General features: G+C 40.5%; 1 protein-coding gene across 1 annotated transcript in view; it reads left to right on the top strand.

Moving 5' to 3' along the window:
• The window catches only part of ryr1b (ryanodine receptor 1b (skeletal)), a 108112-nt gene that overhangs the window by 59151 nt on the left and 35104 nt on the right, over positions 1 to 13857 (top strand). The window contains exons 60-72 of the mRNA XM_088011632.1: positions 82 to 149; positions 916 to 1037; positions 1244 to 1293; positions 3269 to 3329; positions 3411 to 3537; positions 4590 to 4698; positions 4802 to 4883; positions 5176 to 5306; positions 5966 to 6286; positions 6708 to 6948; positions 7544 to 7631; positions 8588 to 8680; positions 11851 to 12021. Coding sequence (XP_087867758.1) covers positions 82 to 149; positions 916 to 1037; positions 1244 to 1293; positions 3269 to 3329; positions 3411 to 3537; positions 4590 to 4698; positions 4802 to 4883; positions 5176 to 5306; positions 5966 to 6286; positions 6708 to 6948; positions 7544 to 7631; positions 8588 to 8680; positions 11851 to 12021 — 1664 coding nt within the window. The remainder of the gene's footprint in view (positions 1 to 81; positions 150 to 915; positions 1038 to 1243; positions 1294 to 3268; positions 3330 to 3410; positions 3538 to 4589; positions 4699 to 4801; positions 4884 to 5175; positions 5307 to 5965; positions 6287 to 6707; positions 6949 to 7543; positions 7632 to 8587; positions 8681 to 11850; positions 12022 to 13857) is intronic.

The raw sequence follows: 13857 nt of genomic DNA, 5'->3' as shown, positions 1-13857 counted from the left end.
GCGCTGGCTTTAGGAGCTGAGCTGCCATTTCATTGCTGCGCCGAACTAATGAGCGACTCGTTTCTCGTTGATTGTTAACAGAGGCCGTAGTCAGCAGTGGCCGCGTGGAGAAGTCGCCACATGAACAGGAAATCAAATTCTTTGCCAAGGTGAGCTGGAGGAATTTAGCCTTGAATGAGTTTAATGTTAATTTACATAATTAACTTAATTTAATAGACAGAGTTTGGAAATATTTCGGAAGTAGGATTATGTTATAACGAGATATAAACCCGTTAAAACAAATGTTTCTTGTTATAACAAGATGCAAAATTTGTTAAAATGACAACTTTTCTGGTTTTACAAACATAAAATTTGTTGTTTCACCTTTATAATCATACGCAAAATTTATTAAAGAAGAAAGTTTTACACTAAGGGATGTAAAATTAGTTAAAAAAGAGAGTTTGTTGTTACGAAATTATATAAAACATCAAAACGAGGAAATTTCACCTTGCAAGAAAATAAAAAACCTTGAAAAAGAAGAAAGTTTCATATCATAACAAAGTGAGAAAAGTTTCATATTATTTAGCTAAATGCATAAATGCTGCCTCAGATTTTAGATGCCAGCTTTTCCATTTCATGTCAGCTTGACTAGCAAAGCAGCTTGAAAATGAGCATCAGAAACCCCAACACATTTAAAACCAAGTAAATAAATGTTCGAAATAAAAGAAAATGCAATACAATTTATGCCAACCGTCGTAACACAAAACAGATTAAATCAGTTAAAATAAAGCAGAGAGACTAAACAGCAACAAGTTGAGTATAATATTTTAATAACAAACCATTTTCCAACCGGTGGCCTCCAGAGAATCGCTCAGATCCTGTCAGGTTCTTACCTTCTGTCCTGAAAGCTTAAACGTCGCCTTTGCTTCTCTCCAGATTCTCTTGCCGCTGGTCAATCAGTACTTCAAGAACCACTGCCTGTACTTCCTGTCCACTCCTGCCAAGGTCCTGGGCAGCGGCGGCGTTTCCTCCAACAAGGAGAAGGAGATGATCGCCAGGTTTGTGTTTGCTGGCGCTCACCGGCCGCCCGGACCCGTCTGTCCTCTCCTGCTGCCACGTCCCTCCATGTCTCTCGTGTTGGAGATGATCCGTTATTTCCTTGACCTCTTATACTTTTTGTGTACCTGAAACGTTTGACCTTTGCCCCCTCCTCACCATCCTCCCTCCCTGTCCCTGCTTCTCCTCTTTTCTCCTCCGACCTCAGTATCTTCTGTAAGTTGGCTGCCTTGGTGAGGCACAGAGTTTCCCTTTTTGGTAAGGAATTTGCATGGTGGTGTCATTTTTCTTTCCTGTCTTCCTCCCGTTTTTCTTTTGTTTGTTCACTAATGAGGTTTTCCACTTTATCATTTCCTCCCACATCACTGAGTTTCCTGTCTAACGCTTCTTTCTCTTCAGCTCAGCTCCTGCTTGGCTTCTATGTTTTCTGCAGTTTTGTGATTTTAAAAGTTGTCCTTTTATGGCTTTGAAGACATTTATCAGAATGGCGTAAACGGAATAAATCAGGTTTAATATGGAGAGAAGTTTGTTCCAATGTTATTGTAGGCAAATATTTAAATAGAAGAATAAAAATGTGGGAAAAATACTCTGAAAGTAATTTACAATGTGTATTCAGTAGATAAACCTGCATTTTTCAGATTTTATATTCATTCTTTTTTTCATTGGTTAAAAAGATATTTGTTAGCCTTTTTCATTATTTTTCTTTTTTTTCAGGTATTTTTAAAAAGAAAAGTTTAAAATTTTTCAAATTCTGTTTTCAAATTAGTTTTTTATATTTAATTGTTTAAAATTACTTTTTCATATCTTTTTTATTTTTTCAGATTTAATTTTTTAAAAATGTTGTTTCTTCACATTTCTATCAATTGCTGTAAAAACTTTTCCGATAACATTTTTTAAAATATTTTCTTCAGATTTTGTTTTCAAATTTTATCCTTTTTTTTTTCAAATCTTTTCATATTTTATTTTTAAAATATTTTTTTCTGATTTTGTTTTCAAGTTTCATTTCTTTACATTACTTTTTTAAATTTAATTTTTCCAGATTATTTTTCCAGATTAAACTTTTTTAAATTGTTTTTTTAGATTTTACATTTTGAAATGTTTAAGTTTTCAAAAAAAATTATCTTTTAAATTATTTTTTTTCTTTCTATTTTTTCTTATTTTTAATTTTGAAATGTTATAAATTACATTCTTTCCAAACCTTGTACATATTATATCCCAGCCGTTTGGGAGGCGGGACTTCCTGAGGCAGACTCATTTCTATTTGTCTGAGTTAACGTTAGCAACAGCGTTCCTATTGGTCGGTGTAGGGCAAGTTGGAGCATTTCTATTGGTCAGAAGCTACAAAGCTCTTCTTCTGAATCTGTGTTCACTTCTGAAAAACATGTTTAACTTCATTCATGATGTTGCTGTCGTATTCTCTTTTTTAGTTATAAAAAGTTAAAAATACGGTAACAACTTCCTGTCAAACATGTTTATACATGAAAGATTTTCAACTATCAGAGACACATTTAAATTACCCTCAAAATGTTGTTTTTTGATTGAGAAGCTTTTCAGTGTTTCATTTTTGAAAACCTTTCTTTTTTTTTCCAATTTAAAATTTTTGAAATGTGTTCTTTGGTTGCAGTAATATTGGAACGAATGTCTCTCCGTAGCTGAACCGCTGGTGTTGCTCTGCGGCTCTGTCATGTGTTGCCAGCCTGGCTTGTAGAGGCAATAGATGCTGTATCTTCATTTTTATCTGCTTCACCACCATGAATCTCTAAAAGTCACTTTTATTTGAGTCAAAGGTCTGATCGATCGCACAGAAACTTTACAGAAATACACAATTTTATTTTTTATTCTGACTTCTTGTAATTTTTTAGTGGCGTTCATCAAACGTTCTCCAAACTTTAGATTTTTTTTTTTCTCTTTCGGCTTCATCTGCCTTATTTTCTTTTAATTTTTTTTTAAGAGTGCTTCCATTTTATGAGAAATTGAGTCATCAAATTGATAGATTTTGCACACATAGAACCAAGCGAACAAATTGAATAGATTTTTCAGATTTAATGGCAGTGAGTTTAATTGTTTTCTAACACAGTTTGATTCAAGTATAATTCTGTTTTGTTTATGCCAAACTTTTAAACAGGTTGATAGGAAAACTGTCATTTTTAATTATTTAAGTTACTTGAGCTTTTGTATTTAATTTGTACGGAAGTAAAGCAGTGACGGGTCATAATCTGTGTGCCGCTTACAGGAACAGACGCACCTGCAGTGGTAAACTGTCTACACATCCTTTCGCGGTCCCTTGATGCAAGGTAAATCACCACCATCATCATCAGAGAGGCAGAAAATAGACACAACGCTCTTCTATTTTGATCATAATTTAATTTTTCCAGGACTGTTATGAAGTCCGGCCCGGAGATTGTGAAGGCTATCCTGCGCCAGTTCTTTGAGAGTGCTGCAGATGACATAGAAAAGATGGTGGAGAATCTGAAACTGGGAAAAGTGTCAAGTAAAACGCAGGTGAGCGGGAATAAATACAGGAAGTTCAAAATGTTAACAGTGTGTTTGAAAAAGTGAATAAAACCCCAAATCCTGAGCAGTTTCCTATTATTTTACTCAAATTACTGATGTGAATTTTGCCAAGTTAATTTTTTTCGTACTAAAAACAGTGATTAAACTAATCAGCAGTGCTAGGTACCGCTAACTAAAGTTAGTTTTGATAACTCAAAAACACTAATCATAAGCATTGGTAAATGCTAATGCTAAAGCACTACAAAAACAAGGCATGCCATTTAGCAGGAGCTAATGCTAACGACTTGAACAAATCCAGTTGATAATCAAAACTACAACAAAGATGTTGAACTTTATTCAACTGAAAGTTTACAAAGCAGCCAAGTAAATTTGCATTTTAGAATTTATCCAGTAAAATTAGCATTGGGAAGCTAACTAATCTAAATACTTAGCCACCATGAATTGTTGCTAATTTTTTTTAGCAGCAATGCTAGAAAAATTAGCCCAACACTAGGTGATATTAAAGCACTATTATTTTGAAATTTTTTCAGCAGAAGCTAATGCTAACAGTCTATAGCCAAAACTGTAGCCCAGATGTTGAACTTTTTTCAACTGAATGTTTTTAAAACAGCCAAGAAAATTAACGCTTTTGAATGTATCCAGAAAAGTTAGCATGGGGACGCTAAATAAGCTAAATGTTTTCAAAGTTAGCTAAAGCGCTAAACAAATAAGGGCTAAATGTTGATATCAAAGTGCTATTTTGAATAAAAAAACCCTCCTATCTGTTACATTAGGCACTAATTGGTTAATGGTTCAAACATTAGCGATGCCTGTTTAACAGTCAGTTTGGTAATCTGGTTCCTGTCAGGCAGCAATAACAGGTCGTTCAGGAAGCTAATTACAAGCTAATTATTTCTGGCACAAACTGCTAGCCTTTTAATGAGGAGTTTAAAATTGGTATTAAATAGTCCTTTTTTAATACTTTTATAGTTTCACATAAACGCCAGAATTAGATTTTTATTGCTGTGAGCCAATATCTGTTTGCCTTTGTCTTTATTTAGGTCAAAGGGGTTTCCCAGAACATCAGCTACACCACCAACGCCTTACTTCCTGTACTCACTTCGCTGTTTGACCACATCGCCCAACACCAGTTTGGCGATGACGTTATCTGTGAGTCATTTCCTTTGACTCTAATGAATCTATGTTTTTGGTTTGTTTTTATTAATACTTTACTAGAAACTGACAAAAACATTGTGTTTTATTAAATCCGTAGTGGATGACCTGCAGATATCCTGCTATCGTTTGATGTGCAGTATATATTCTTTGGGAACTGTCAAGACTCCGCATGTGGAGAAGTAAGTCATTTTGGGAATTAGCTTTGTTTGTTTTTTATGCTGCTTTTAATATCCATTTTGCCTCTTGCCAAAGTGGAAGCTCCTAATATTTATATTTCTACTAATTAGCAAAAGAAAAAATGCTGACATTTTGGCCTATGTTGCCACTTCTTCTACAGATAAATTAGATGTTACAGATTTTCTCTTGTGGAGACAGAAACTAGCTCTTGGCAAGAGTTTGGTGCATTTATTTTAAAGCTAGCTGGTAGCTTCTTCATGCTGTGTTACTCCAGGCCTCTTCCTTGTCTTGCAGGCAGCGGCCGGCTCTCGGAGAGTGTTTGGCGCATTTAGCAGCAGCAATGCCAGTAGCCTTCCTGGAACCGGCACTGAATGAATTCAACTCTTTCTCCGTTTACACAACCAAGACTCCCAGAGAGAGAACTAGTGAGTTACGATTTCTCCTCTAAAACGTGTGTCAAAGTTGAGACGCAGGGCCAAATCTGGCCCGCCGTGGCTCTTTATGCGGCCCTCTAAACTCCAGATGCCAGATTACATCAATCAGTCCCTCCGGTTTCTCACAATAGTGGAAATTCACACAAAATCAACGAATCCTCACATTTTTTTCTAATACATACCAGTCCAGTCCTGGATTGTGAGTTTATTGCAGATTTTCTGCAAAATGTTCAAAAACATTAAATGATGCTAGTTGGCATTATTTCTTACTTTTACGACACTTCTTCCTCTGCGTTACTTGATGTGAAGGTTATAGTCCACAATCGAAGTGGCTAGGAACCAAAAGTCACGTTTAATGTCATAAATGTAGCAAAACTCTTAGCAAATATTTATAAATTAGCCTAAAAAAATCACAAAAACAGTTCAAAGTCCTGGAGGAACCGAAGAAAAGTTTAACATGATTTAAATTCAGCAGGAACTTATTGAACGCAGAGACAGATAATATTTTAGCCGTCTTTATTGGTTCTGGCGCAACCGGCCCTTTAAGAACATTCATGATTTTAATTAGGAACAAAGAGAAAACAGGTCTGAGGCCGCTCCTCTAAATGTGAGTCGTATTTATCCTGTAAAAACCACGTTTCCCTCACCAGTTTTGGGACTTCCCGACCAAGTGGAGGAGCTGTGCACCGACATCCCGGAGCTGGACGTCCTGATGAAGGAGATCCATGACCTCTCCGAGTCGGGCGCTCGCTACACAGAGATGCCCCATGTGATTGAGATCACGCTGCCCATGCTGTGTAACTACCTTCCCCGCTGGTGGGAGAGGGGCCTGGAGAACTTCCCGGAGCAGGAGGGCCAGCTGTGCACCGCCGTGACGTCGGAGCAGCTCAACCAGCTGCTGGGCAGCATCATGAAGATCGTGGTCAACAACCTGGGCATCGACGAGGCGTCCTGGATGAAGAGATTAGCCGGTTGGTGACGCCTACGAACAGATCGATTTATGGAAGAGATTCAGTCTAAACGCTTTAATGTTTATTTGTTATACTTTAAGGGGAACCTGTTGTGCTAAATCTGCAATTAGCGTTTATACATTTGGGTTTGACCCTTTTTTGGGCCCCTTCGGTACACTGTAAAAACACTAAATCTTACCAAGTATTTTTGGTCTAGATTCTTGTGCAAATATCTTAATGCACCTGGAAGAAGACAAACTAACTTAAAATGAACTTTTCAGTCGATAAGTTAACCTTAAAGTTGATGAAACGATACTAATCCCACTGGCAGATTATTAATTTATAACAAGACGTTTTCCCTGTTGTAAGTTAATTTATCTGCCAGTAACGTTAAAGTACTTAAATCTCAGTGAATAACCGTCATGGACGATGCTTCCTTCAGTTTTTGCTCAGCCCATTGTCAGCCGGGCGAAACCGGAGATGCTGAAGTCGCACTTCATCCCCACCATGGAGAAGCTGAAGAAGCGAGCGGGGAAGGTGGTGGCGGAGGAGGAGCACCTGCGCATGGAGGGCAAGACGGAGGTGGACAGCGAGAACGGGACCATACGGGACGAGTTCGCTGTGCTGTGCCGCGACCTGTACGCCCTTTACCCCCTGCTCATCCGCTACGTGGACAACAACAGGTCAGAGAGCCGGGTCGGCGCCTCTCGGGCACCATTTCTAGATTTTATGAGTCCATCTGACATCAGCAGAGTTGGGCTGGAACGAGTTACATTTACTTAGGTAACTTTTCTGAAAAAATTCACTTTAGGAATATTTTTACTTGGAGTAATTTTATTATGAAGGATTTTTACTCTTGCTTGAGTAAAATTTCTATATTTTCTACCCACTGAATGAAAAACAAACATCTTTTAACCAGAAATTCACCAGAAACAGACGCAGACTTGCAGTTTCTGTTAAAGTTTTATCAGTTTTTTATTGAAAGAAACTGATTTGGAAATGTTTTATTTTATTTTGCCTGATTTTGTTATTTCATGATTATGCTTTTTATATGAATCATTTAAGTCCTTAAAATACCAAAACTTCCACTTAACTTTGTATTTTGATCCGTCTGATGATGTGATTTTAAAACATTAAATGATTGATAATTTGATCAGCTACTTTATTTTTCACCAAATACTGTTTTACTTGAGTGATTTCTTGGACGGATACTTTTTACTTTAACTTGAGTGAAGATTTGTTGACGTTCATCATTGTTTTTTCTGTTTTTGTGAAAAGGGCGCGGTGGCTGACCTGTCCGGACCCGGATGCTGAAGAACTGTTCAGGATGGTGGGAGAGGTGTTCATCTTCTGGTCCAAATCACATGTGAGGGTCCAACATGTGAAACATCCGTTTCCACTGTTAAACTTTCACTTTATAAGAACAAAATGTAGCAAACTGTCAAAAGAGTTCAGGACTCTTTTAGTAGTTTTTGAAAAATATGTTTTGTTCTCCAATACAGTTTTTATTGGCCTTAAAAAGTCAAAATGAAATAAAATAGTAATTTATTAGTCAATTAATAATTGATTAACAATTGGCTCATTCTGCTAATGTTCATTTAACCATTTAAACTTCATACAACATTATAAATACATTAAAAAGCAAATCTTTTTTGGCAGGCCGGGTGTTCAAAGTGAGGTCCGGGGGCCGTTTGTGGTTCTCTGGGGTATTTTTACCAGAGGCGGGCAGAAAACCCAAAAACTGCAAGAGCAGCAAAAGTTTAACATGTTTTTACTCACAAGTAAAACAATATTTGGTAAAACATCAACTCAAGTACTGAGAAACTGATCAAATTATCATTTAATATTTAAAAATTACATCATCAGATGAACCAAAATATCAAGTTAAGTGGAAATTTTGGTGTTTTAAGGGTCAAAAGTTACAATAGTTCATATAAGTAACAAAAAATAACAAAATAATATTAAATGTTTCCAAATCAGTTTCCTTTAATGAAAAACTGATGAAACTTTAACAGAAGCTGCAGGTGTGTCTGAGTCTGGTGAATTTCTGCTTTAAACATGTTTGTTTTTCATTCAGTGGGAAGAAAATCCAGAAATTTTACTCAAGAGAAAAAATACTTCATAATAAAATTACTCAAAGTAAAAATACTTCTAAAAGAACATTTTTCTAAAAAGTTACTCAGGTAAATGTACCTAGTTACTACTACTATATATATATATATATATATATATATATATATATATATATATATATATATATATATGTTTGCTCCTCCAGATAATTGGGTGAAATCTAAGGATTGTTTTGTGTTTCTGTGGCAGAACTTTAAGCGGGAGGAGCAGAACTTTGTGGTGATGAATGAGATCAACAACATGTCCTTCCTCACCGCTGACAGTAAGAGTAAGATGACCAAGGTAAGAACAAAACATCCCTCCTCTTCGATGCACCACATACCGAGACGTAACACATTAAGAAACTAAACTCTATTAATTTATGTATCACTAACTCTCCAAGCAGGGAACGGCAGCAGAGCAATCCATTCATATATTCACATCGTCATTTCCTGTTTTTTTCTGAAAGTTAAATTACTTATCACTCCATTCATTTCACATTAACGGTTTTGTAATAAATTAAATCTGACACATCCTTTTCCAGGATAATGTAAGTGGCGGTTTAGTGTCGCTAACTGTGTTTTCTCCATATATCCGATGTCGGTGGTTGGACGCCGGGTCACTAGGCCGGAGACGGAGAGGTTAGATTGTGTTTGTGCACGAGCGCTGTGCTGACCGCATGGCCCCTGCGTTTGAGAGGCGTTTCATCGAGCCCTCCCCCCGTTACTCACACAAATACATTCACAGAAAGGAGAGCCTGTGCTTATTCACTGTTGGAGTCGGCATAACTGTGGGCAAAAGCAGAAAACGGGCGGCTCCTGTACACCAAACTGGACAATAAATCAATAACAAGATGTATATATCGCAACAGATATGTGAGGTCAGTACCCAAGAATTTCAGCTAGTATTAGCTTCCACTAAATATACCCAGTACAGAGTTTGAGTCTGAACCAGAAAGGATCGGCGCCATCTTAGTAGGCAACGCAAAGCATGATGGACCCACGGCTTTGAGTCCAACGGAAAGAAAACATGTCCTGACCAATGTGCCAGAGAAAGGTGCATGAACAAAATGGCTGCCGTCGGGATCGACCCGTATGAGCCAGAGACCATGAGCCTCCAATCTCATAGTGCGATGCAGTTAGCTAGCAGATAAAACCTACATTAGCAGAGCTAATTTTGCTACTTTGACAGGAAGTACTACATTAAATACCACTGATATCTATTTTGTTTGACGTCCAGAGTACTCAGAAATTGTAACCAAGTAACAGTTGTAATGTACTTACATTTTTTATAAGTTAGAAACGAGGCGAGAGCCTAAGCTTGTGGCTGCTGTATTGTTGTCATGGCAACTTCATAGCAACTGCCTGCCAAGATGGCTGTCAGTTATAAAGTTCATGGGAAATATGTATCATTGTAGCGTGTTAGCTAAACAGTTTAGTGCTTTGGACTATTTTTGTTAGACTGTTTTTCAGACTCCTGTCCTGCCAACCCAGAAATGGGACCAGAGGAAACTTAGCAACCCTGAGCAGGAGCACCTAGCTTACATACTTCAGGTCAACATTAGACTCTTTCTCTTCTTCTGCTCTTTCCTTTGGTTTATTTTGTTTGTATTTCCTTTTAAATCATGTAAAGCACTTTGAATTGCCTTGTTGCTGAAAATGTGCTACCTTAGGGTTGTGTTTAGTTTAGCTAACCCTGAAGCACTAAACAATAGTTTAGTGGTTAATAATTGCTACTTAATAATTTGTCTTTGGCTGATAAAGTTTCCATCTTATAAGGTAGCAGCTGCAGATCATTTGCGTCTCACAGTCCAAGCTGCTAGCGGCATCAGAAGACATCAGCTTGGTGTACAGGATCGCTCATAATGCTCATAATCTCCATGTTGGATGGGGCTGTGGGAGCCGAGGTTTCTCATGTCCGTCTGTATTTGTGTGATTAGGGGTGTGGGAAGGCTGAATGAAAGAAGCCGTTTGTAGATGGTAGTGGCCTGAGAGGTTTCATGGTGCTCGGATGAGCAGCTGAGCGTTTGCTCCGCTGCAGCCGAGCGTCATCACCCGCAGTGTTTTTGTCTGATCAATAAACACTTTGCCTTTAGATCGGCCCTGTTGGATTCAGCTGTGGAGCTCGTTTGCTGTTTGCCAAATTCTGTCCCTGACGCTTGGATTTATTTTTTATTTTTTACAGCATTTCTGCGCCGGAGGATTCTTCTCGTTTCAGCATTTGTATTAACTTTGTGCTCACTACCTGCTTGCAACCATAGAGAAAAGGATTTTTCTGATGCTTGTGCAGCATTTCTCAGACGGCGAATCTGTCAGGGGAACTAAATGTACCTCAGCTGTCCTCATATCGACTAACTGGACTCATCAATTCTGTTCATGCTCATTGACCACATTAAAACTTCTAAATAATGCAACATCTAATCATTGTGTAACTGATGTTTTATAGTTCCTGTTAATTAAATCTTATGTCTTCGTATGTGAGGTCCTTACTGAGTCCATGTTTATTACCAGACTCCACGGAAAGTTGTTTTTAAGGATCTTTTCACATCTGGTAGTCCGGAGGCCTCTGTTTGATTGGGGACCAAAATTAAACCGTTTTTTTACATTTTCAGCTGCCCATTGTTTCTTTCACACTGACTGAGTCCAATAATCCAAACTAATTGAAAAACCTGTTCCCCTCCCTGCCTGTGGGGGCAGTGCACCAAGAAAAACTGAATAATAACATGAAATTCTCTGACAAAGATGCTGAGTACAGCTGTCTTCATCATGAAATGTAAACAAAAATGGAGAAGCGTTGGATTTTAACGGTTGTAGGATTTCTCTTTGTCTGGCAAAGAAAAAAACACACGAGCCGTTTCTCTTGCTAGCATAGACTAGCATGATTGTTTTGGTTGTATTTACGCAGAATGCCCTGCACTATAGTCCGCTTCCTACTTTTTTAGCAGTCTCCGGTCCGCTTGGCGTTCATACATGCATTCGAACTGCGACACCGTGGTTTGTGGGTGGACCAGAGTTCACTATTTGGTCCACCAAACTGAACTTTCTGGTAAACAAACCGGAGTTTTAAAGCGAGCTGGGCAGAGCTGTGAGGGTGGGCTCTTAGAACCTCAAGTTCCACGATTTGTTCTTGCTGACAGGGTGAGACCAGACAACAGTCAGACTGTGAGAAAACCTTCAAGAGCTGTCAGTCGGGACCTTTGTCCATCACATTACTAACAATAAGGCTGAGCTGTGTTTAGCAGTTGGGGCTGCAATGAACCAAACTGAACGGGAACCGTTCCTGTTGGCAGGAAACTGTTTACACATGTTGATTCACTTTGTCTGCATGTCGTTTCTCATGTCAGTCTCTGTGTGTCAGTCCGCCACCTCGTCCTGTTTTGTTTTGTGTTAGTTTTCCCGCTCTGGCCTCGTCTGTTTCCTTCGAGCTTCTTCAGTTTTGCAGTCGTTCGTTCTCTGACCTGCCGTTCTTTTCAGTCTGGAGGTTCGGAGCAGGAACGTAGCAAGAAGAAGCGACGAGGCGACCGCTACTCTGTGCAGACCTCCCTGATTGTGGCGGCGCTGAAGAAGATGCTCCCCATCGGACTCAACATGTGCTCCCCTGCTGACCAGGAGCTCATCAATCTGGCTAAGATCAGATACTCGCTGGTACTGTCTTCACTGAATTTAACTGACTTTAAGGAACAATATTGTTGTAAACATGTCAAGTTAATTTCCTTCTGTAATACTATAGTTTCATAAATAAAATTAACACCTAAATAAAAATAACAGTATAAAAATAATAATAAAAATACACTGTAAAATCACAAAACCTGACAAAGTATTTATAGTTTTTCGTCCAAATATCTTGAATGAAGACAAAACGAACTTATAAGTAACTTTTCAGCACCATGAGCTTGTTTTAAGTAAAAAACTCAGTTCCATTATTTCACTTATAATAAGGGATTTTCCCATGTTAAAGTGAAATGATCTGCCAGTGGAACTAGAACTTGGTTGCTGGGTGATGGGCTGGGTTTGGCTGGGGTTGCTAGGTGATGGGCTGGGTTTGGCTGGGGTTGCTAGGTGATAGGCTGGGTTTGGCTGGGGTTGCTAGGTGATGGGCTGGGTTTGGCTGGGGTTGCTAGCTGATGGGCTGGGTTTGGCTGGGGTTGCTAGGTGATGGGCTGGGTTTGGCTGGGGTTGCTAGGTGATGGGCTGGGTTTGGCTGGGGTTGCTAGGTGACGGGCTGGGTTTGGCTGGGGTTGCTAGGTGACGGGCTGGGTTTGCTTGGGTTGCTAGGTGACGGGCTGGGTTTGGCTGGGGTTGCTAGGTGACGGACTGGGTTTGGTTGGGGTTGCTAGGTGATGGGCTGGGTTGGGCTGGGGTTGCTAGGTGATGGACTGGGTTTGGTTCGGGTTGCTAGGTGACGGGCTGGGTTTGGTTGGGGTTGTTAGGTGACGGGCTGGGTTTGGTTGGGGTTGTTAGGTGACGGGCTGGGTTTGGTTGGGGTTGCTAGGTGACGGGCTGGGTTTGGTTGGGGTTGTTAGGTGACGGGCTGGGTTTGGTTGGGGTTGTTAGGTGACGGGCTGGGTTTGGTTGGGGTTGCCAGGTGACGGGCTGGGTTTGGCTGGGGTTGCTAGGTGACGGGCTGGGTTTGGCTGGGGTTGCTAGGTGACGGACTGGGTTTGGTTGGGGTTGCTAGGTGACGGACTGGGTTTGGTTGGGGTTGCTAGGTGACGGACTGGGTTTGGTTGGGGTTGTTAGGTGACGGGCTGGGTTTGGTTGGGGTTGCTAGGTGACGGGCTGGGTTTGGTTGGGGTTGTTAGGTGACGGGCTGGGCTTGGTTGGGGTTGCTAGGTGACGGACTGGGTTTGGTTGGGGTTGCTAGGTGACGGGCTGGGTTTGGTTGGAATCGCTAGGTAACGGGCTGGGCTTGGCTGGGGTTGCTAGGTGACGGACTGGGTTTGGTTGGGGTTGTTAGGTGACGGGCTGGGTTTGGTTGGGGTTGCTAGGTGACGGACTGGGTTTGGTTGGGGTTGTTAGGTGACGGACTGGGTTTGGTTGGGGTTGCTAGGTGACGGACTGGGTTTGGTTGGGGTTGTTAGGTGACGGGCTGGGGTTGGTTGGGGTTGGTAGGTGACGGGCTGGGGTTGGTTGGGGTTGTTAGGTGACGGGCTGGGTTTGGTTGGGGTTGTTAGGTGACGGGCTGGGTTTGGTTGGGGTTGCTAGGTGACGGACTGGGTTTGGTTGGGGTTGCTAGGTGACGGACTGGGTTTGGTTGGGGTTGTTAGGTGACGGGCTGGGTTTGGTTGGGGTTGTTAGGTGACGGGCTGGGTTTGGTTGGGGTTGTTAGGTGACGGGCTGGGTTTGGTTGGGGTTGTTAGGTGACGGGCTGGGTTTGGTTGGGGTTGTTAGGTGACGGGCTGGGTTTGGTTGGGGTTGTTAGGTGACGGGCTGGGGTTGGTTGGGGTTGGTAGGTGACGGGCTGGGGTTGGTTGGGGTTGT

Source organism: Poecilia mexicana, unplaced genomic scaffold, assembly GCF_051168715.1.
Source record: "Poecilia mexicana isolate PSO_F unplaced genomic scaffold, ASM5116871v1 scaffold_13, whole genome shotgun sequence".
Taxonomy (NCBI): domain Eukaryota; kingdom Metazoa; phylum Chordata; class Actinopteri; order Cyprinodontiformes; family Poeciliidae; genus Poecilia; species Poecilia mexicana.
The sequence above is the reverse complement of the archived record's forward strand: the minus strand, read 5'-3'. Positions and strand labels throughout refer to the sequence as shown.